The sequence below is a fragment of the Mauremys reevesii genome, linkage group 1 (genome assembly GCF_016161935.1).
Source record: "Mauremys reevesii isolate NIE-2019 linkage group 1, ASM1616193v1, whole genome shotgun sequence".
Classification (NCBI taxonomy): Eukaryota; Metazoa; Chordata; order Testudines; family Geoemydidae; genus Mauremys; species Mauremys reevesii.
Window position 1 is genome coordinate 240,300,609 of NC_052623.1, and position 25,023 is coordinate 240,325,631.

The window sequence follows — 25,023 nt, forward strand, 5'->3', positions numbered from 1 at the left end:
AGAGACCCAGAGCTAGGCACCGTGACCAGTCACTACCCAGATCCCAGGAGCTTAGTGTCACATGGGATTCAGTGGTTGGATCCCATTACAACAGACTGGTGTCCACCCAGAGAGTGGGACTGTGTCACGTTGTGACAGCAGAATTGGCCCCAAGGTGTACTAGATATGTCAGATGTATGAGTATATTGCCCTGAATGGGAGGGTTGTGCTTCCTGGATGTTTTGGATAATTTATGCAACATTAAAGAGGATATAAAAGTCAAAAAATAATTGTAACAATAATCAGCTAGTAGTAATCATCTTGAAAGGAGGACCAGGATGGATGTTATTCTGTTGGTTGATATTGAGGTTTCCTGGGCCTATACCAGATTTTGCCCTAGTTTACATCCCATCCAGCCCTATGGAAGTAAATGAGGTTGTACAATATATACATTGGCCCTGAGCAGTGAATGTGTTTTCCATGGACTCATTGTGAATGAACGTAATTTTGCTGTTTTAATACAGAATGGAGGCAACCCATTTCCATTTGGCATCTAACCTGTCATACTCTGGTCACTCCCCTGTTACCTCAACTCCCATCATAGATGCATCACCCCAGCCTTCAGAGAACGTGCTCTCACCACAATCACTTCAGCCTGCTTCTGCAGCTACTATGATAAGTGGAATCACAGCAGCACCCAGACTGGCCAAATCCGCCAGAGCAGATCCGACTACACAAAAGAGAGTTTTAGGTAAGCCCTCAAAAACTCTTCTATAACTCATATCCAGGACAGAAGATTGCAGCACTTTATATGCTTTTATTCCCCAATATTTCAACTGTGCCCCATGATGATTTCTTACTGTGGTTGGAGAGATTTCCCTGCATGCATTGCAGCTATTAGAACTTTCAAACTAAGCAGTCTGTATCCCTGCCTCTGGGTGTGATTAATCAACTGTTTATAATTACAGGGGTGGCTGGCAGCATCTTGAAATTGTGGAGCGTATTACTGTTTTATCTGAGCTGATTACCTTTCTTCCCTGCCATTTCAATACAGTTACATCCAACTTACAAAATATTTGTGGTTTACATTATTACGTGGTTTAGTTTTGCCTGTGTAAACTGGAACAAACTGTGTTTTAACAATGCTAAGAGAATTGTGCTATAGCCTTAAAAGGATTAATTCAAGAAGAGGTGGCTTGTCCAGAGAAGGCAGTTTAGGCATAGGCAACCCTGGTTTTTATTATGACAGAGGTTCTCTCTGCACTATAGTTAGAACCATATTTGGGAATCCAGTTACAACATAGTTGTTCCCAGGCATGTTATCGCACTCTTTGGTTTTACCTGTGGTGACTAGAACAAGCCATGTTACAATCATGTTAAGGGAATTGTAATATAGTTCTGCAAGTATGGGGTAATAGCAGGCTCTGCAAATGCAGTTATAACTAGAGCTGGTCAAAAATTGGAATTTCTATCCAGTGGGGAAATTCTGATATTTTGACATCGTTCTAAGCCTAAATTGGGACAAGAAGTTGAAATACTGACTTTTTTCATGGAACAACCAATTCTGTAACCGTTAAGACATTTCATTTTCACTAAAATGTTTTGACAGTCCTGAATCTAAACATTTCATTTTGGTTTGTCAAAATGAATCAAAATGTTTTTGTTTGGCTTGGTTTGATATTGAACAACACCTGGCTGAGATGCCACAGTGCCTCCTGGGAGTTGTGGTTCAGGTGCCTAATGTTCCCATTGTCCTCTATGGATCAGGGTTCCCAGACAGGCTATATCTCCCATGATCCATGGTGAAAGTAGGACTCCCATGATGCCTGGTGACAGGTCAACAAGAGGGGAGACAGCTGTGCCTCAAGGGAGATGTAGTCCAACCAGGGACTCTTGTCTTAACATTTAAAGTTTTGTTCCAAAAAAAAAAAAAGTATTTCACTTCTTGTGTCCCAATTTTTTTAGAAAATGTCAAAATATCAGAATTTCCCCACTGGATAGAAATTCCAATTTTTGACCAGCTCTAGTTATAACTGCATTTGCAGAGCCTGCTATTACCCCATAGGAAAAAATGGGAGCACGAGGCATCCAAACTATAACTCCCTTAGGGTACTGTGGCCATTTAGGCAGATGCAGATTAATGTCAAACTGACCTGAAATGAAATGTTTTGATTCAGTGTGGCAATCCAAAATGTTTCAATTTGGGTTGACCTGAAACCAAAACAAATTGCTTTGATTTTCCCAATGAAAAAATTAATAAGTTTCAGCAAATTCAAAATTTTTCTGTGGAAAAAAATGTTTGATGAAAAATTCTGGACCAGCTCTAGTTATGACTCCTTGTCCGTTCTGGGCTGGTCACCATGACTTAAATACCGATTCCAGATCCTCCACCTTCTCAGTGTATTTGCGAGCTGCACATTTTACATAAAGTCAGATTGTGCGCTGCCCTTGCTCAGCCACACCAAGGATCAAGGGAAGCACAAGAAGCCTCCCTCTACTAATGTGGCATAACAGTGGTCCCAGCTATGCTCATTCTTGTTGCCTCAAGGAAGGTGAGAGTAGGATCCTAGGGAGGATCCAAGGCCGGGGCCCAGCCCAGCCACCACACTAGTCTACAGAGCGGAGCCAGCGTGCTGGGGAAAGCAGTCTATGTTAGCCTAATGGTTGATTCAAATGAACTCCCTGTTCACAGAGTGCAGCATGAGGGAAGACTGTGTCTGACCCTGGGGCAGTGTCCCCCATCGTCCTCAGGGAGGTTGCAACTCTGCATCCTCCCACACTTAAGGCTTGTGGCTAGGTGCCTCACTTTAGGCTATGAATCCCATTGGATTTCAGTGGGATTTGAGTGCCTAACTCCCTTAAGTCCCTTTTAAAACCCCAGCCTTAGCCTATACTATTCAGTAACACAGAAAAAGCCGCCACCAATGTGATCCAAGAAACAAACTGACTTATTAACACATCACTTAAAGCCAGCTTCAACACAGTCAGCTCATTCTGCTGCTACCCGTTCTGCTGCCACTCTGAATATTTGATCTAACAGAGACTCTAGCAAGCACTGAGCAACAGAATCCAACAACTCATCTAGCTTTCTAATTATGGAGCCCATTGGCCTTTGCCCCATTTCTTCTCCAGCAAATCCCTGAACACCATTCTTTTGTGCCTCCTAGTTATACTCATCCTCTGCAAAATTCACACTCAGTTAAGCTGCACACCTGCCATGGTTTTCTGTTTAGGCCACTGTGCTGTAGCTTTTACCCTCCTTATTACTCATATGTTATTACATTTGGCTGCAACTAATTCTTCACTTGCCAAGATGAGGAGACCTGTTTCATTGCCCAGCTATTGGAACTGCTGGTTCATTTGAACTCTACCACAGAGAGCCTCGAGGGAGGGTACTACAAGCAAGATATTGAAATGAGGGCCTGCACTGTGTCACTGCTTTGGTATAATGCACTGTAAGATGGGAAAAATAGAAACTCAAACATCTTGTTTTTACAATCAGAAAATGCCATTGGAAAAAGCAAATCAGCATGCCTGATTGGAGCCAGCATTCCTAATACAATGGGGAAGCTAATTCGTGCAACATTATTACTCTCGCTGACACGGTAATTTTGCCAAATCAAGAAGGGTTTGAGTTTTAGCCATCTAAGGGACAGATCTCATGAGTACAGAGCACCTCCTCTCAGGTAATAAAAACCTTTAACTCCCATGGAAATCAATGAGAGTTGAGGCTGCTCAGCACCTGATAGGATCTGCATAGGGATAGTCCACCTGGCAGGGCATCCCCAACGCATCTCTTTGGGATCCGGAACTCGGGGAGTTCTGAAAAGCAGCACTGAGTCACAAGCACTGACAGGATCTGGGGGGAAGCTGCTTTTTTATGAGACTTCGATGGCAGACCAGGGGATCTCTTTGTGAGAGAGGGGTTCACCAGCAGCATTCACTTCTCCCCTGCCCCAGATCATAAAGTCTCAGCGAGAGTGGGGGTGCACAGGTGGTGCATGGACACACATTTTGGAGTCTTTTGCACAGACAGTGAAAAGAAAAGTCCAAAGAGGACGAGAGGATATTATCACGTTCATTCTGTAAGCAGAAGAGAGGCTCAATATGTTCAGTGCCAACTCACAGCTGATGCTACACCTTACAGCAGCATTGAAATTGCAGGATGACATTTATACTGCCAATGGCATAATTTATTGTTTTTTAGCTACCCAAGATAATTTCTCCATGGTAATAAATCGACATGTTACTAACAAAATAGTCACTTTGCCAGCTGTGTTCCATTTTATAGCCATAGGTTTAAAGCTTCCTGCGAAAGGTTCATTGGGCACCGTTTTACATTAACAACTCAAGGAGGGGAAAGGAAATGAGATTATGCAATTTTTGTTACAAAAATAAAAGATGAAAAATATTGGGTTCTTTTTTATTTGGTCGTTTTGTATCTTTTACATCACTCCTTGTCTGTCTCTCTTGTTCGTTCAACAGCTCAGGGCAGCACTAACACCGAGTCACCAAAGTGGTCCTGTTCTAGGTCTAGCTCCCTCAGCCTTGACACGAATACATTAGGACAAGGTCAGGACTATTTCAGCTCTTTGTTTGCTGACTCGAAGAAGAATGCCCAACATCCCAGACCCTTGGAGAGACAGGGAAGGACACCGTCAGCAGCTGAAGACTACATCTCTTCTGCAGCCAGGCACAGGTGCTGTGTTAAGCCATCAGATGTCTAAAGACTTCATTTGTTTTAGCAGTAGGAGTCTGTCATTGTGTTTATATGGGGAACTTCCTTTCAGTTTATTTCTGAAAGGCCGGGATGGTGTGCCTTTGCAGCCCTCTGTAATATCTCCATTAGGTAAACAGTAAGACAGCCAAGCAATTATCCACAAGACATGGGAGAATGTCAAAGGTTTGAAGGCTTTGTAATGGGATTGGTCACAGAGACCCCCTTGGGACTGCTACTTGATGTGCTGGGACAACTTCTGAGCCCATTTTCCCTGGCAGCTTGGGACTACAGTACCCTGCCTTGTTGAACCAGACACGCTAGCCTGCTAGAAACACAGACCCAGGTCTGAACCAAGTCCCCCAAAAGCTGCAGGCTTAAGTGAAAACAGCTGAAGAAATGCTCTTGTCTCTAACACCCAGATACCCAGTTCCCAATGGGATCCAAACCCCAGATAAATCCGTTTTACTCTGTATAAAGCTTATACAGGGTAAACTCATAAATTGTCCGCTCTCTATAACATGGATAGAGAGAGATGTACAGCTGTTTGCTCCCCCAGGAATTAATTATTTGCTCTGGGTTAATTAATAAGTAAAAAGATATGTTATTAAATATAAAAAGTAGGATTTACGTGGTTCCAATAATAGAGCGAAGTAAGTTACCAGGCAAAATAAAATAAAACACGCAAGTCTAAGCCTAATATAGTAGGAAACTAAATGCAGGTAAATCTCACCCTCAGAGATGTTCCAATAAGCTTCTTTGACAGATTAGACTCCTTCCTACTCTGAGGGCTTGGCTACACTTACAAATTTGCAGCGCTGCAGCAGGGTGTGAAAACACACCCTCTGCAGCGCTGCAAATTGCGGCGCTACAAAGCGCCAGTGTAGTCAAAGCCCCAGTGCTGGGAGCCGCGCTCCCAGCGCTGTCCGTTATTCCCCACAGGGAGGTGGAGTATGGACAGCGCTGGGAGAGTTTTCTCCCAGCGCTGGCGCTTTGACTACACTTAGCGCTTCAAAGCGCTGCCACGGCAGCGCTTTGAAGTTTAAGTGTAGCCATAGCCTGAGTCCAGCAACCACTCAGACCCCCATAGTTACTGTCCTTTGTTCCAGTTTCTTTCAGGCATCTCTTTTTTGGGTGGAGAGGCTATCTTTTGTCTGAAGACAAAATGGAGGAGCTTCCAGGGCCTTTTATATTCTCTCTCTTGTTCAACATCACAGCCACAAGATGGGGTCTCTAGCCACCTGGGCAAGTCACATGTTTATGAATGATTCAGCTTTTTGCAGGCCAACACCATTGTTTCCATGTTTGTTTGAACGTTCCCAAAAAAGCTCAGATGTGGATTTGCATCTCCCAAAGTCCATTGTTAGTTAAGTACTCCCAATTACTTGAATAACCCCTTCACACTATGTTGACCAAATCTGTCTTATGTGCTTCCTACAGCAAACCTTTAAATACAAGCATAGAGCCAACTCTCATAATTTCAGATCTAAAAATGATACATGCATACAAATAAGATGAATATATTCAGTCGATCATAACCTTTGCAAAGTTATGTCATATTTACCCTCATAAGCATATTTCTATAAAGCATTATGGGCTGCAACATCACAGGTTTGCTTAAGATAAGTCACCAAAAGTGTAGAGGTCAGACTCTGTCCTGCATAACAGCTGCCCCAGAGGTGGAATTCACCCTAAGTATCATGACCTACAGGTTTTGAAACCACATCTGCAGGGCTCCTACCCCAGGGTCATCACGCTCCAACCCTCCACCCAGTGGTTTATTGGCATCAGCTAGAATCAGGACTCCTTGAAGCCTACTTCAATTAGGAGGCTCCACCATGGGTCCTGATTGGTGAAATACCAGAGCTCCTGATTGTCTCATTCCCGCTACTTAAGCCAGGAGGAACAGGAAGTCATCTGTACAACTGGGCTCCACCCTGCTTTGGACTGCTCAGCCAGTGCTGCCTGCTCTTGTGTCCTGGTACTCACCTCCTGGTTTCTTGATCCAGCCTGATTTCTCATATCTGACTCATGTTTCCTGACCTCATCATCTGACCTTCTGGTTCTGGCTGGTGTGGGGACCAGGCCCTACACTAACCACTAGGCCCATCTGCCTGCTTTACATCCTTGATGTTGGGAGAGTACAGCAATTATATTCACCATCCTTCTTTCAGAGTTTTGTTGCAAGAGGGTCACTAATAAACTCTGGTTAGTGCTCTAGAGGGGCCCTTCTGGTGGAGGCTGCCCAGAAAAGGAACTGAAACTCTGCATCTCCTGGCTGGTTTGACCCCATTCTCTCTTGGGCTTGACCTGCTCATTTTTGGTAGCAATTAATGGAGCTGGGGTTGCAGGTGGCTTGTGGGGAGTCCCACAGTTTGGGTTGGACCAGCAGAACCTGAGATAACCCAGGGAATGAACTGAGCCCTGGGTGGCTAGCCAAGGCTAGTCCAAATTTATCCAAACCTACTGAGAGCCATATCATAAAATATATTGGCCCCAGGGATAAACTCGTTATCCCAATATATTTTCCTTCCCTCTCTAATTTAGAATCTTAGATATTAGAGATGGGAAAGATCTATTGGGCCAGATCTTCACTTGGTGTAAATTGTCTCAGCTCCATCAGCTGCAATGGAGTTAGGACAAGTGACACCAGCTGAGGATCTGCCCCATTAGGTCCAGTGCATCCCATGCCCGTGTGGATTGTCCCATACAGTATATTTTCTAGTGCTTTGCCCAGTACAGGTCATGTTTGAGGCCCAGACATCTTAATGTTAGGAAGCTTTTCCTGATATTCAGCCTAAATTTTCCCCTTTTTAATTTCATCCCGTTGCATTTAGTTGAACCCCCTTGTATCAGCCTAAATAATTCTTCTGCCTTCTTGTACTTCCCAGCCCTCAAGCATATCAGCTCTATTACCATGTCTCCCTGTCCCCTTGGTGATTCACTAGCTAAACCATATGTATTTAACGCTTTAATCTTTTCTCAGAAATCAATCCCGCCGGTCCCTGAATCCGTTTTTTCTGAACCTTTCTAGAATACTTTCCAAAATGTCAATATTTTTCTGCTAACTAAGTGCCCAGAAATGAACACAGGGTGCCTGATTCAGATCTCACTTACACCAACATAAATCAAGAGCAACTTCTTTCTAGTCAGTGGAGTTATACTCATGTATGGGAGAGGAGAATCAGGATCAATATTGCAGGTGGTTCCTCCACAGAGCTGTCCAAAGAGAATCTATTACGTCCTTGCTCCCTACTTTGCATATGCAGCCACAATTGGAACAGCTTTTTTTTTCCCCTACAGTGTCACATTAACTATCCTTATTCTAGCCTTCAGCACTACTGCGTTCCAGGCTTTTCCCTGCCATTGCATTTTATGCTTTTGATTACCCCCTTTGTGTTATTTCTCTGTCCCTGGTTTTCTCCTCCTATCACGCATCTCTGCCCAATTTAGCATTATCTGCATATTTTATTAACCAGCTGTTTTACTTCCTCTTCCAGATCATAAGTGAACATGTTCCATGAGACGGGACCTGACACCATCCTGTAGGAGACCCCACACACAAACACGCAAGACACTTCCTCATGGTTTATCATTATTATTTGTTTACAGTCTCTCAGCCAGTTCATGAGACAATATTTATACCCAAAACAATAGGAACTAATACTCTGAGAAGATTCTATAACAAATGCCTTATTCAATTCCAAATCTATGTTACCTGCTGCTTTTCCTTCCTCGTTAATTTTATAATGCTTGCAATTTTATAGACATTTCTCTGTCAGATAAGGTCTTCATAAATCCATGGCACTTACTGCTTGTGTTTCTAGAACTAGACCTATGTAATTCAGGACATTACATGTATAGCTATGAAAAAATACCTTTGAAGGCCAGTTAGAAAGCTGAAATTGTTTCCAGAATTCTACAGCATTTCCAAATCCTGAGATATGCCCTACTGTTTGACTGGGCAAGGGCAGGAAAAGTCGAGCTAAATGCAGAAAGATAAGAGCTTACCTTCTCCTTCATGAATTTCCTTGTATTGTGAGAACTGTTTTCCAGTGGGGGATTATCACATCTCGTCTCACACAGAAAGCAGGCGAAATCATTAGTTCTGCTAATCGTAGAAGATAAAGAGTAAAATGTGGTGACGGTTCGCTTTGTGTGTTGTTAAATTTGTTTAATGCATGAAATAGGCAATTTTTAAAAAATTCTCATTTGATTAATTACTGACCATCATGGCACTCAACTGCAACAGCACACCAAGTCCCTTTTGAGCACACCCACATTCAATTTTAAAAATACACTCACTCTCAATGCCCACCTATATAATGGGGCTGCCTGCTCCAGCAAGGAACTAGACTTGGTGACCCAAGAAGTCCCTACCAATCCTATGTCCCTATGTTCTTATCAATTTGATGTTCCCATCAATGCACAATCATAACTCCAGCCTGTTGAGTTATAATTGTATTATATAACATATTATGAATAGACATGAAATGGGGTGTATATGCATTTCAATAGTATTTCTATATAGCTGTGTTTAGTGGTGTATATTTTTTGATGGAAGGCACAGTGTCACTAATATTATTTAGTACACAGAAATTTCGTAGAAGTTTGTGTTTTTGATAAACTATTTTAATCAGCAGTGTGATTTTATAATTTTTAATTCACTTTAAATTCGTTTGCTGTGTTGTATGCAACAATGCTAAGATTGTAATTTTACAGTTGCAATTATTACTAAATTATTAAATAATGGAGCGGTGGAAGGTCGGAGTTGAGGCTGTGCACTGCAGTGAGATTTTCAGATGTTTTTAATGTATGCAGCTAAGGTGGTAGTATTGTTGTACCAAAAGTGTTGTATAATGACAATAGTGGCCTAATGTTTGGAGACTAGGATTGTGTTGGATCTGAACGTTGTCTTTTAACTATTTCCTTGCTGTTCAAACTTGAGCAACCTTACCTCTAAATCAAGTAAATTTTTGTGTGTTTTATTGAATGTAAGAAAAATGGAGTTGAAGCACTCTAAACAATGTAAATCATCAATATCTATTTTGCAGTAAGTACATCTGCATACACTAATTAGGGCTGGACTAAACCAAATCCAGATTGCCAATTCTCTAAACTTTAAAGCAATTTGGATCTGGATCCAAACTTTTTATCTCAGACCCATATCTGACACGAATATATACAGGGTACACCTCTACCCCGATATAACGCGACCCGATATAACATGAATTGGATATAACGCAGTAAATTAGTGCTCCTGGGGGGGCTGCGCACTCCAGTGGATCAAAGCAAGTTCAATATAACACAGTTTCACTTATAACGCAGTAAGATTTTTTGGCTCCCGAGGACAGCATTATATCAGGGTAGAGGTGTATTTTGCAATCCTAGACAAATTTCAATATTTATACTGCCCCCCCAGTCCATTTCTGCCCCGTTCCGCACCTAGAGCTAAATTCACTGGCAAATAAATGTATAGGCCTTTATTTGCATCCATGTAAATAAACCTTTCATCCTATATTTCTCCTGTCATAATAATTGTGCCAACATAAATCTTTCTTTTCAAACATTAAGACTTCTGGGCTTAGAAAAAGGTGGGATGTTTTCTATTAAAGGGATACTGTTAAGTTAAAAATAGAAGGCCAGATCCTCCAGTGAGCTGGAAGCTTTGTATTGGCATATCACCCAACAGTTCCATTTCCTATCCCTCGCTTCTTCATTTGTCACCATTCTTGTGTCAGAAAGGCCTCCATCAGATTCTGAGCCCACTCCTATCCTATTTACCCTTCCTATACCTCCAAGTTCCTTTAAGTCCAGATTCAATTCTTGTCTAGAAACAAGTCTTCCTCAAGCACCTGATACCAACTGGTACCCATGTTCCTTATGATACACCTAATACTTTTTGCCCCTGCTCTCTATTTCCAAATCCTACCCTTAACATCTATCCTTCCAATCCCCCATTTCTTACCATACCTCAAGCACACAGCCAGTCCACATGTCCCTCTTGATTCTCCTGCCCAACTTCATATTTCTGTCCCACATCCTGCCTAGTCCAGATTGTCGCTCTGCCGCTGGCCTGCTCAAAACTCCCTTTGGGGTGGGGGGCCTACCCCATAGGTCCTGGTATCCAGAATTTTCTTTTGTTTCTTCACATGGCCCCAGTTTCCTCCAGAAGCAGCATCTCTTTGATGGAATGGGAGGCACTTATAGCAAATTTTCTCATGGGGAGGCAATATGGCTTATCCTTCTTATCCTCATGTTGCAACTGAAGTCTTTTTGGCCACACAACTTGTCATCATCTACGCCTGTGCCAAGTGTGAGAACACAGGGAACATCTTCTCATTCTGTGTTTGTACAGCCCTTACCACAATGGTCCATGATTAGGGTTCCTAGGCACTATGGTTATACAACTAAATAATAATGATGAAAGGTACCAGACCAGAAGGGCAGCATTTTACACTAGCTTTGCATCAGTTTAAATCATGATTCACAGTGCAAGGTACCATAGAGAATCAGGCTTTTTTTTCCTATGGGAAGCTCCATAAAGGACTCCCGCTGCTGATGGGAGGAGCAAACAGACTTGTATGCATGTTCTTTGCCCAGAGAGAGAAGGGACTCAACAGAGGTCCCAAAGATGCAGCAAAGGGAAAGGAAGGGAGGTTTTCCTACATGCTGCGTAGCACAGGATTGTGCTCAGTAAGCATGTATTCTTAGTTTCTGTTGGGGCAGATCAGGGACAGCTCTCTCCCACCCCGCCTTCATATCTGTCACTAGGTGCTGCAGACTGCAGGCAGCCTCGCAGTCATGTGCAGCATGAATGAATTTTTGGGAGGGTGAGTGGTTTTTGCCACTTACCAATTATTATTTTGCCACCTTACACAGACCCATGTCTATCTTTGCTGTAGGGCCAGGCTTGAATACAGGCACAAACCACCTACATATTAGACTTATCAGCAAAACAGAAGAAGGTATGCATAGCCAGGGCAAAGACATTACACAGACAGGAGACACAGAAAAGAGATTACAACAAGGGCTAAACAGTTAACTAAATCACAGTGGATGTCGCATGGAAAATTGGATGATTCCTCAGACTTCTTTCACAACTTCTCTGATAAGACCAGTAATAAGCATTATAGTCCAGAACTGTGTTTTTAAAAAGAGCTTTCTTGACATGTAAGTTGCTTAGAAGAGGACCGCTCCAAAGAGAAATTTAATTTCCAGTGCTTGCCAAAGATAAAGTGTTCATCTGCTCACTCAAGGAGTTCCTCTGCTTTCTGCAGATAAATCACAGACCCTTGTTTGCTACATGACTGAAACGAAAGAGAGAATAGGTCTTAATTGTTTTAACATGGTGTCTCTTGAACATTGGTTAATGGTACAGCTTCCTTTTTTTTAAATGTAACAGTTAATTTCCGATTGTAATGCGGGCCCAAAAATATGTAAGATAGCTAGTATGTGTTGATATATGTAAAGCATATAACTGAGTTTTTCAGATGAAAGGGTCTATGTAAAGTGCAGATTATTACTATTGTAAATAGTCTGCATACAGTATGTTTATTATGCAGACATCAGGGCAGGCTATTATAGTTAAAGGCATGTGTATTTCGTTTGTGAAATACTTTTAAACCTTCGATTCTACTTTTATTATTTAGTGCTATTGGCAACTTAAAAATTGCAGAAGTTCATTCAGGTGGTCATTTTGTGAAGATCCTTAACTGTTCCCCTGATAAAGAAGAGGGCATTGGGGAGTATACACTCCAGCAAAATGTCAACGGCCATCCAGTAACAGTATTCAAATTCCCACCGAGGATCAGAATGAAGGCCAATTCTACTGTAACTGTGAGTACAGAGGAGGAATATGCCAAATGAACACCGAGCGGATAGCTAAGAATTTACTTTCCATAACTCAGCTGCTCCTCATCCACTGTAATGCAAGGTCAAAATTTCAAAGCTAAAATGCTTGAAGTTAGGCTCATAAATCCATATTTTCAGAAGTCTGCGCACTCACAAATCCCACTGAACTCAATGGGAGCTGCTAGAGCTCAGCACCTTTGAAAATCAGGGCACTTTTATTTAGGTGCCTAAATGTGGATTTAGGAGCCCAACTTTCAAAATTCTGCAGAAAGTTTGAAGATTCTGGCCTGATATCATAAAGAATCTTCCCCATTTCCCACTCTCCCCTCTAAGCATTGCTTCTGTAAGATCTCTCCATACTGCAACATAATTTTCAGTACAAAGAAATTGGTCTGAACTGAAACCCTGGATCTGAACGTCAATTCTTTAGAATGCTGCTTGCAAAAGTAAATTGGGATCATTTTACACAAGAAAGATGTTTTCATCGTGGTTCCTGTTGCTGCTATGATTGTGATCAAGGCCACAAACACTGCGATAATTGCATCCAGTTTACAGAGCATGATGCAGAGATGTTGTTAACATCTGTATAAAACTAAAGGAGAAAAAATTACTGTTGCCCAACTGGAACTGCCTGTTCCCACACTAGGAGGCTCCAGAATCAATCGTGGACTGGGATTGTAAAGGTCTATGTTGCAGGCCTATTAAAATACCCAGAATAAATAAAAAGAAGTCACCTATTGTTAATCTGACCCTCAGCAATATTGGCTAAAAATCCCCCAAAACCTAATATTAGTGCCTGAAAACTATGCCCTCATAATTATCTCTATTAATCCACTAGAGCAGGTCTTCATGACAATAAATATAACCAAGCCGTTGCTACAGTTCTTGAAATGCAGTTCCTTCAGCTTTTATTTCATGGAGAAAAGCCTTGAGAGAGGGAAACCTGCTGCTTCACACTTCATAAACATCCAAGGACCATCCTCTTTATATCTGATTGCTTCCTTTGGACTGTTGCAGGTATGGACAGCAGATGCTAAAGTGCCTCATAAACCTCCATCAGATTTTCTTTGGAAGGAGCAAGATAGGTTTCAAACAGGCCCAGAGTGTACTACCATTCTTTGTGAACCTAACGGTCAAGTGAGTGTTCTGATTCTTATGAGCTGTTTGTCATGTAATTAATAGAATTGCTAAATTCTTCTACTCATCCTTCTTAAAAGGTTGGCCGGATGTAAGGATAATTGTAAAGAGTAGCAATGGCATGCAGAGTTTTGGCAAGTAAATAACCCAAGAAAATGCCAATGAGCAGGTGTACTGGTATGTGGAGTCTTGAAGCTTAACAAACCCAACGTTCCGGGTGCATTGAATATGTAGCATTGAATACTTGTGCTTTGCAAGTGGGACTGGACAAAGGCTTTCCCCCAGTGTCACCCACTCCGTACCTTTTTGAAGTCTGGACTTGACTATATGGTGCTAGATCCTGTTGACAGTAATGGGTCTATTCATGTGCTTAAAGGTAAACGAGCATAAGTGCTTAGCTGGATCAGGGCCACAGTACTGAGCACTTTGCAGGATCGAGCCCATGAACCCTAACTGAGCAAATTACATAATGTGGGTAAATCCTGGCTGTGAACCTTGCTTGAGTTTACAAGTTAATTTCTGAGACCTTGAGGACTAAAGAAAGGGGCTAGATAGACAGCCTGGCAGTATGAAGGTCTACTGTGCATAGAACAGGTACAACATGGGTCCCGGCAGTGCAAGTTTTCCTCAGACCTGGGCTTAGGCTCAGGTTGGAGTCCACATTCTGGGAGCCTCCCATCCTGCAGGATCCCAGAGCCCGGGCTCCAGCCCGAGCCCAGACGTCTACCCAGCAATGAGACAGCCCCACGGCCCGAGCCCCATGAGCCCGAGTTGGCTGGCATGGGCTAGCTGCAGGTTTTTCTTTGCTGTGTAGACATATCCTAAAAGTAATCTAGTGGCAATGATTTTTTGGCCATTTCTAGCCTGAGCCAGACTTTAACCAGTGACCTGGAGACCAATTTCCTCAAACTATCCAGTCTCCCTTATACTGTATTAATCTAATTTACTTGATACAATCTGTTTTTTATTCAGACTTTTATACTGGTTTCCCCTCTCTTCTTCCTTAGTTTGGCCAAACTTGCCATTGCATTGATAATATGTCTGTTTAATTTAAGTCAAGCAGTTGAATTGCAAAGCTGTTACAGTATAATCCACCCTATAATTTTAAGAACTGAAAATGGATTTTAAAGATCAAATCAATGGCTGTGATTTGATGCCTTGCCATTATTCTCTGGCTCACACCCTTGAATATAGACAGCTTGAAAAGATCATAGAACCTTTACCTCCCATGCCTCCTCGCCTCTTTCCTCCCCCATCCTCTATTCCTTGTGTAACAGAAACAATAAACTTGATGGTTAAATGAAGTAACTGAATGAGTGGCGTTTTTTTCTTCAGGCTGTTGCTTGGTACACACCTGTTCATTGGAACAGAAGGCAAGACTGGAAAGAGCAAGAAGATGATGAATACCTTAAGAGCAGCAAAAAGCCAATTATACCATCAAAAATGCAAAGAGATGAATGGGAAAAGGAACCAGAGTCTGTGATAATTGATACAGAACAGGAAGGGGGTGTCCAAGGTCAAACAGAGGAAAGAGGACCGGTTTTCATTAAAAGGTAACCATCCAGCTATTGACTGTACGCCATCATTATAATATAGCACTATTCCTGGCTGGCTGTGGAAGTAAAGTTTTTAAAATGAGCATCTTGCAAAGAAAGTTGTCACTAGGTTAGGGTGAAATGGACAGGATAAAATAAGAACTGACCCGAACCTTCATACAAAATCCAAACCAAACTTTATTTTAGGTTCCATGCAAGAGAGCAACAGTCTCAGTCAATGAAGTAATGGGACATTTTGCAAGAAATCCTGAGTGCATTATATATTATTCACTCACTGAGCACACAGAAGTGTGCTAGGCAACATCCAGACAGAAAAGACACATTCACTGCCTCAAAGAGCTTATAGTCTAAAGGTTGTGATGTTCATAGAATTATTCACACTAGTTTGTGAAAAAGATGGATCTAAAACTCATAGTTTCCTGCTCCAGCGCAATGCATCTTAATCTAAACCATAGGGTATTTTCAAGGAGAAAAGCAGCATAGGCAGACATTTAGTTGTTGGATCCTTGCAGCATGCTCACTGAAGAATGGGAACATGTGCAATACACTTGAAGTGTTTTGAAATCCAAAGGATAAGGGTTAAATGTGTTCTACTGCACATATGCCAATTGCAATTTTCTGTGGCTTATAATTTGATCAAACTTGGGCAGATTTTTTAATGAGGACAGTAAACGGCCCCTCTCTGCCCCCAGGAGTATTCCTCTGCTAAATTTCAACCTTCTGCTCCAAGCTGTGGCTAGAGTTATTCAAAAGACAGTTCAAAAAATTTTAACATTGGCCAAACTAACTAGTGTCCACTAGCCTTGTTCTTGGAAATGGTTGAACGGTTTTGCTTAAATTTCCAAAGAAATTCGACCTGAATCAAAGAGTCAGTATGGAAAATTTCAGCCCAAAGTGTTAAAGTTTGGCAAAATTATGAACAACTGTAAATAAGGGATTATAATAAAGTGTTAGACAGCCTTAATATAGATGCTGCTACTGCTCCACCTATAATACAAGTTATATAAAATATATGTGTGCTATACATATATATTAAGAAATACAATATACAGAATACAATAATTTGTATTTCTGTTTACAGAGAAAAAAAGATCCCAGCAACCCTGTTCCCTACTCGGAATTCTTGGTGCCGAAGTCCAGCCTCTCCCACGCACCCTCACTTTTCTCTGCTCAGACCATTAACCATGGGCAATGATGGCAGCAGTCTATGCAGGCAGTCCAGGTGTCAGTCAGCAAAACCTGACCCAGCACCAGGTGAGTTAGAGAGCAGTGCTTGTAGAAGGTTCAGGATGCAAGATATTGTTTTCAATAGGCAGAAATGTTTTGAAATTTGCTGGAAGAAAAAGATCAGTAGTTCTGCAGTAGTAATGTATATGTGTTATCACTCATATCATACACTTATCCTGCATGTATAGATTTTTAAAAATAAGCATTACATGAGTTTGTTGTTGTTGTTTTTTATATGAGTTGTTTGCAGTTAGGATTGACTCTTTTTAGAAAATCATAATACCAAGATTCAGTGAGAGAGAGAGACACTTGTATTGACTGTGAGTTGTTAATTAGGTATTGGTGAGTATCCCGTGTTTAACTCTGGTATTTCAAACCCAGGAAGTTATTGACAGACTGGAAGGAATTCAGACAAAAGCGCCAAAGTAATTAAGACTATGAAGAGATTGATTTATGAGGAAAGATTAAGAAGTTGTCACAGTTGAGGGCAACTGCATCTGTATTTCCCCCTCTGTGGTCCAGCAAGGGCATCCACTCTTAGGCTTCTGGCCTCCCTAGCCATCACATCTCTTAAGTAGAGACATACCTTTCTCTCTCCTCCTCTCCTGATGGGGTTTTTCCAGGCTGCATAGTTTCCTGCCTACACTGTGAATAGCCCAGCTAGTCAGCACGCCTGCTTTGCCTTCTCCTCAGAGGCTATAAACAGCATAATGGCCCATGGTTAAGTTACCACACAGCTCTTTCTAAGCAAGCACATTTATTTTTAAGGTAAAAGCATTACACAGAAAAGATATTAAAAACAAAAAAATCTATATACATTCTAATAAGTTTGCAAGAGATCACCCCTCACTCCAACAAGGGCTCTGACAGGTAAACAGTCGTTCAAACCCCAGATAGGGATTTTTCTGTTGTTACAAGTTCATAACCACCTTGACTCAGAACAAGGATGCCCATGAATAGATCAAGTCCTTCCAACTCTTCCCAGGAAGTATTTGGGCCTACCTTGGACAGATGGTCCTGTCCGTTTGCTGGATCAGAAAGCAGGCCCTGAGTCTTTGTCTGCTGGTCTCTAGAGAATCCAGTTTGAATCAGTTTATGCAAGTCTGTACAGGTGGTGGTACCTCTTCAGAGCTGGTGCATGCTGAGTGAATTTGCCTAATCGCTCTGCCTGCTCCCGCTGTTCTTAATTCCTGGTCAGCCTCACCTACTGAATTACATACACTCCATGGCCCGCAGTGATACATACAATTAATACAATAAGCTCTCCCAAAGATATTGCAGAAAATCCCTATATCTGTCACAGAAGTAAATATGTTTGACAACCAAGGGACAGACATAACTGCCAAATGTTTGGAAAGATAAAAACACCAAGGAGGGAGAAGAAGTGTCTGACATGGTCCCCGATAATATAGCTAGGAGGAATGGGACCAAATTTAGGACAGGAAGTTCTAGGCTGAATGTTTCTTACCAAAGAGCTCTAGTAGTCTGTAATATAATTTCCCAGTGGTAGTGGTGAAGGCTTCACCTGAGATTTTTAAAGCCATTGTGCTAGGGTGCTGAACAAACACTGAAAAACATTATGGTCCCTGCTCCAAAGAGCTTACAGTCTGACGGTTTTCATGATACATATAAACATCTGGTGCTTTTAAAAAAATCCTGTGAAGATCTTGGCCTCAATGATATCTTAGCAATGGGTTCCACAGGCTAATTGTGTTTATAAAAAACATAAGCTCTTTGAGGCAGGGACTGTCTCTTTATTGTATGTATGTAATATGCCTAGTACAAAGGGACCCTGGTCCTAAATGCTACTGTACTAGGAATACAATAATAATGTATACAAATGTCTTTTCTTTTATCAGTTTCAAATTTGTTGCCTTGCAGTTTCCTTGAATGTCCCCTTGTACTTGTTTTGGCGGAAGAGTAAAAAGGAATGCCCCATTTCCTTTCTAGATACCATTCATCATTTTGTATATGTCTATTGTGTATCCTCTTCCTCGTCGCTTCTCTAAACTCAATCGTTTTTTCAGTCACTCTTCACATGGAAGTTTTTTCCATATAGCTAATAAATATTGTCACCAATCTCTGAATCACTTCTATATGTGCTACATCCTTTTTGAGATATTAATAATAATAACAGCACAGTACTCCAGGGGAGGGTGTACCAGAGATTTGCACAGTGACATTGTGCAAATATTTTCAATATTATCTTACATCCTGTTTCTTATGCAACCTAACATTTTCCCTTTTTGACTGACACTGCACATGGAACAGAGGTTTCATTGAGCTGTCCACAATGACATCCAGGTCTTGTCCCTGAATGGTTATGGTTAATATACAGTACAGTTAATATACAGTACAGTTACCATACAGTAAGGTATATGAATAGTTATTCCTTGAAATGTTCATTTATCAGCATCAAATTTCATCAGCCATCATGCTGTCCTTTCACCTAGCTTTGTTAGCTCCTTCTGAAGTTCCTCACAATTATCTCTAACATTGACCCACCTAAATAATTTTGTGTCAACTGCAAATTTTGTCACTTCAACTCTAACTTGCTTTATTTGACTGAGGAATAATGTATTTCCTGCTTATACTGTTGACCTGCCTAATTATATTCCTCTATACTTGATGCACGAAGTGTCCCCTCTTTCCCTTCAGCCTCCCCTGTGGGACAGGGAAGCAGCTACTGACACAGCTCACAAGTTCCAAAGGGACTTCCTTTATATTTCAGTTTTATCTCACAGTTCAATGTATCTCCCTTGTTCCCCAGAAAAGTGCCACACTGGTTCCTTATTTTGTTGTTGCTGCTGCTGAATTTCACTCTAAATCAAAATATTAAGCTGTGAAGTTTTCAATGGGTTTACAAATAGCCAGGGCATGCATTGAAATCAAGCACTTTGAAGTCTCAGCCAAACACAAGAAGTTTTGTCAATCAGAATTTTTTCACGTCTCCAGTTGCTGAGAAACACTAATTAAACATTCAGTGGCAAATGGAGAATGAGGGGTAGGAAGGGAGGGGAGGATTTAGCACAAGTTTTCTCTAAAAAGGAGCCATGCATTGCCCACACTCCTCATCTTTATGAAGTGAAGCAAGATCATTTTTTATTCCCTATTATTTTTCCCCTTCTGTCTTTTTGTCACAAATACATAGGGCTCAGTTTTCCACCCCTCACTTACTTGGAGGAGCACTTACTTTCATGAGCTGTCCCAGTGACTTTTGGAGTCAGTGGAAGTTCTAGTTAAAAGGAGTAACGGTTGCAGAATCATACCCATATCTTTTATTGTAGGATGCTGACATGTGGCGGACAGGGCTGTGTGATAAAATGTGCCCTTGTAAATGAGGTTATATAAACACGCTGTTGCACTTTTGGAATAAACTGTACTAAGGGCATATATGATGACAGTGTAAAGGTTAAACAAGTGATTATGGCAACAGCACAGGGAAAGAAACTTTGTTTTCTCAGATCAACCAAACATTCCTGTCAGCATCAAGTCACAAATTACAGCACCCCAATTTCTCCAAAATGTCTCTCAATATGACTGACAGCCACGCTGCACCTTAACTTGCATTTGGAAAGCCTGCTTTCTCTGTCATCTCTAATTTCTTGTGGACAGACTTCCAACCTTCAAAATCGTAAACTGTCTCTTCAGATGAAGAAATACAGAAACTGTCCCATCCTCTTTTAAGCCAATCACCCAGAATTCAAACACACAATCTCACTGTGGTGCTGAGGAAGGCAGAGGCCCATAAATTTAAAAATAGCCATTCTGGAAGCACACTATAAAAAAACATGGAATTTCATTTATTAGGTGGGGGAGGGAGGCCGTACAGTTATTTTGCAAATACAATAGAATCCTGATTTTCTAAATTCCGCTATCTCAACCTCATTATCTAATGACCTGCCAGTGTGTCTACCTGCCTGCCAAGCAAATTACCAGTCTGTCCATTTTTAAAATGTCCAGTATGTTTATTACTTACTGCTTATAAGGGACTGCAACCATTTGTATTTATGTGTCCTTGGTGTGCCAGAAAAAGCAAGGTCCTTTGATCCTATCTTGGAAACTCAAGATAGTGGAAAGCCTTGGGAAAATTCTGAAAATTCTGAACATTAAGTATGGCATAAGAAGTTCAAAAATACAGAAATTAAGAAAAAATGCAGACTTTGGGCCAGATCCTCAGCTGATGTAAATCAGCACAGCTCTGTTCTAGCCCTATGATTCCTCCCCGGGATCAAAGGAAATAAAATTATGAATAGTAAATGATGCTGAGAGTGATTCAAAGATTTATCTTTGGTTTTGATGAGAGGGAAGAAGGAAGCTGCTCTTTCAGGACCCCTGCTTAAAAAGAAAGCACTTAAATTTTGCTTGAAGCTGAATGATCAGGAACCAGCAATCATGTCTAAAAAGACATGGAAAGAAGTGGCTGAAATTGTACAGGGAACAGATGAGAGCAGTTGATGAGGTTGCTAGGCTGTGCCATACAATGGAATGTCTATAATGGTCTGTCACATGAGCCAATTTAGAATGACAATAAAACAGGCTTCTTGGTGTTTATTGGTGTCGCTTACCTAGTAAAAAGTTGTCACTATTCTGGGATTTGGCACTCACACACTCTGTCTCCTGCTGACAGAGAGATCTAGAGAGTGCTTCTCTCACATGAATATGTTGAAACAGACTGGTCCACTATAAGTATCAGAGGAGCATCTGAACAAATGGCACACTCATTGCCCTCTTACAAGTTGATCTCTGTGTTGAAACTCTGCTTGCAAGTGCAAGGTTTGCCTCTGAAAAGCAATTCTGCTCCTGGATAACTTGGCAGTGCAACCTGATACTTGAGATACCATGAGTAGGGATGGCTCAATATAATGTATTTTCCTGCCTTCTGATATAGCATGCCAGCTGTGACCAAAGCATACTATGGAGTTATGGAATAAAGTCCACAAAACTCTGCTCTTGGATGATAACAAGAAAGTGCCACTTTATTAAATCATCAAGCAATCAGACTTACAAGTGTTGTGCATGTCTTGCAGAAACATGGGATCATTAAAAAGCTAATTCTCTGGAGAGAAAGCATGGATATTGTCAGGCTCTGAAATCAGCCTCAGACCAAAGATTGAGGACACCGATGAAATTCAGGTTGAAACTTCAGCTAAATAAAGTGAAAAACTTGCTTCTTCCTACCAGACCCAATTTCTGATAGGGAATGTGTGGAAGATTGTAGACTGCAACAACAGTGAGCAAGGACACTGCCATCTCTGTGATGAGACAGTTGTGGAGACAGTCTGACATGGACACAGAATGAGCATGAACTAGAGTGAATGTGACAGTGAGGAGAAAAATGACACAATCTCCACGTTAGTTTATGCACATTTGAAAGCTGTGGAGCATTTGAAAAAAAAATGTATGCTGTACACAGAAAGCCAGAGTGACTGCAATCCTGTCTAGCATCAGATGCTCCCACAAACTCTTCACACAAAGTCTTCAAGATACGATTTGATACTTTATTATAATAACTGGGGAGAAAACACTTTTGACTGACATTTTCTCACAAAAATGAACTGTAGTATTTTCAAGGTACAAAGGGCATTTAGTCAATGGGAACTGAGTGCCAAACAGCCATTTATGCCTTTGAAAATCTCTCCCTCCACAAATGTTTTTTCAGTGCACAGGATGAACTGGTTTTATGAAATGTATAAAGTCACTATAATCCAGATGCACTGCATTTATTTTATGTTAATTGAAATCCATTTCAGTTTAATTTTAATTGGCTCCCTGATTAACGAACACATCTGGTATAACGCAATAAGGATACTACCTTCCTATATAAACAGGGAACAACAGGCAGAAAACAAATATCATGCTCTGTGGTTCCTTTGAATGCACTTTTTTGCCCAAATTTTCAAAGGACTGTGTTTGAACTCTTCCCCCGCCATCTTGAATTACTCACCTGTGTAAAATGACCACTCCAACCCAACAAAGCAACATACATTCACGTAACTAAGCACTCTTCCTAGTTAGCTCTCCCTTAACTTCAGATTCCTCCTGCTGTGCTTTTGACCAACCAGGGATCAGGGGATATGTTCTGGAGTTTGGGCCCAGATTAACCCACCCCTCCCCATGAAGGGGCTCTTCATGTGTGGATCTCCCTTTGTCTATGAAGAAATGGTATTGGGGTGCTTCTGTGGTACTCTTCCACCCCTCCCCCAGCAACTCTCTGTATGGAGCTCTCTCTGTGCAGGCTGGGGTCTGTGCATGGGAAGGAAATGGGGTCAGGCCAGACCAAAGTAAGAGGGGCAGGCTGGGTTAGGACTAGAGATATACCCATCATCCATCCTTTGGCCCAGCAGAACATGGTACTTATGCTGTATTAACCTTTTCACAGGTCCCTCCCACACCAGAGATCCCGGGGGGCTTTCTCTGGCAGTTCATTTTCATTGGAGCTTCACCTACAAGAAGAAAGGGCAGCCAGCCTCCAGGATCCTGACCCACAGTGGAGTACAGGACCTTGTATAGATGATCAAGGTCACATGCAGATATTTGGGGCAGCTATTCTGAAGGGAGCACATTCCTGCCTACCCCCTTTCTCCCACTGGGAAGTTCTCTACAAGATAATTCTCAGAAATATAGGAGTAAAAAGTGGCTTTTACTATGCAAGGGGGCAATGGGAAGGGCCTAAATACATGTCAAACTGTATTATGCAAATATCCCTCCTTCCATCCTTTCTAAAAACAGCTTTTATCATGCAAACAGACTCCCAACCAGTGTTTAAACATTGTAACAGATTTGTTGGCTGTCATTACTCTGTTAAGTCTGTTTTAAACATGCTTCTGTTGCAACTCAAAATTGCCTCCATCCCGCATTGATTTAATATTTATCTTACTTCTACTGTCATCAAGTATTAGATGCAGGACTACAAAGAGACCAAAAAGCAAAGGTGAAAATGTCATTTATTATAGAGAATTCAATGCTGCCTCCTTTTAATCTTTCTGCGCTACTGTGTGTGTCATGAATCTCTTATCTTGGCTATTTGGTTCTGTTGACTCAAAGGTATAGCCAATTGTTTGACTATTCTTGCAGTTTGTTCTTTAAAATGTTCATGAGATGAAATAATTGAACTTAGTCAAATGTATTGTCTAAAGAAAAACAGTACAAAAGAAAAGGAGACATACACACCCTCTTTCTGGGAAGCAAATTCTCACAGCATGTTCACCTAGTACACAAGGTGTTCTTCAAAGATATGCATTTCAACTAGTAATTTGTAGGATGATTTTACAAGTTAAAAAACTCTTTATGTGTCACTAAAATTGAACCCACTAGTTCCTACCAATCCTTAGCTTCTTGTTCTGTACCTTCCTTATCTTTGTTTTGGATACTAGCATTCAGGGCCATGAAGATACCTTCCTGGCTAGTACGGGGGCAGAACATTAATGTATTTTGCCTTTGACAAATGTCCTGTTTTCTAATGCCAGAGCTAACTTCAGCTTTGCAAAGTGTTGTGGGATACTGGACATGGGGCAACAGAGTTGTGAGGAGAGCATAATGCATTCAGTTAACATAACTTCCCAACAAGTATATATATGTAATGTATATTATATTAGTATCATGCCAACAGGGGTGGGGGGCAGGCACAAAAAACAGCAAAAACAAGCAAAAAAAGGGGCAAAAGGGGGGGGGCGCCCCCGGGGGGGGGGCGGGGGCGGGGGGAGGACTGGCTGGAGCGACGAGGACTGCGGGCGCGGCGGCGGCGGCCGGGCGCCGCGGGCCTCCGGCATGCCGCAGGCAGGCAGGCTGCCGCGCGGCCGCCCCCCCCGCCCGCGCGGCGCCGCGCAGCGGGAGCCGCAGCCGAGCCACGCAGGACCAGCCCCTCTGCAGTCATGCTGCCCGGGAGAGCTGCTCCGCGCGCCGGGCGCCTCCGCGCGCATGACTGCTGGGGGGCAAAAAAAAAAGAGCCGCCCCTGCATGCCAATAATACCTTTTAATGTGGTGTATACTATGCCTAACATATATGTAATATTGGCTAGCAGTCCACACTGTGTCCCACATTTGGGTCTTGGCAAATAGACTCAACTGTTGAGAGTCCAGTATGACAGTGGAAGTTCTCACTATGTGTGGGTGAATGGGTTCGGATAAAGACTTCCTCCCTCATCCTTGTCCCCCCAAATCTTTGCAAACAAATTGAAATTAACCTTTTTTTTAGTTAAAAAAAAATCAGTAATTATAATTATAATCATAATTATTCATTATTTTTTCCCATTTCTTTACTTCTGGTTTCTGACCAGAACCAGATGTAAATACCAAAATACCATGGGTGGAAGCTCCCATTGACTCCATGGGGTCAGGCTTTCAGCCTATAGGAAGGGCTGTTCTCACAAGATTTTCAATTCACTTTTGCAAACTCAAAAGGATTGGACAATTTAGATAAGCATGACCAAGTCTCTAAATCATTAAAGTTCACCCTTCACTTGTTTTCACCAACTTCTTGGGAAACTGAGTTACTTGCATCTTAGTGACAACCAAGAAGGTCTAGGTGATCATGGATTTATCACAATATGC

General features: G+C 41.7%; 1 protein-coding gene across 15 annotated transcripts in view; it reads left to right on the top strand.

The window, feature by feature from the left end:
- The window catches only part of LMNTD1 (lamin tail domain containing 1), a 295,495-nt gene that overhangs the window by 223,661 nt on the left and 46,811 nt on the right, over window positions 1–25,023 (top strand). For all 15 annotated transcript variants that reach the window (XM_039520482.1, XM_039520489.1, XM_039520486.1 and 12 more), the window contains 6 exons: window positions 504–730; window positions 4,465–4,678; window positions 12,349–12,535; window positions 13,568–13,687; window positions 15,023–15,240; window positions 16,325–16,497. In XM_039520482.1, coding sequence (XP_039376416.1) covers window positions 504–730; window positions 4,465–4,678; window positions 12,349–12,535; window positions 13,568–13,687; window positions 15,023–15,240; window positions 16,325–16,497 — 1,139 coding nt within the window. The remainder of the gene's footprint in view (window positions 1–503; window positions 731–4,464; window positions 4,679–12,348; window positions 12,536–13,567; window positions 13,688–15,022; window positions 15,241–16,324; window positions 16,498–25,023) is intronic.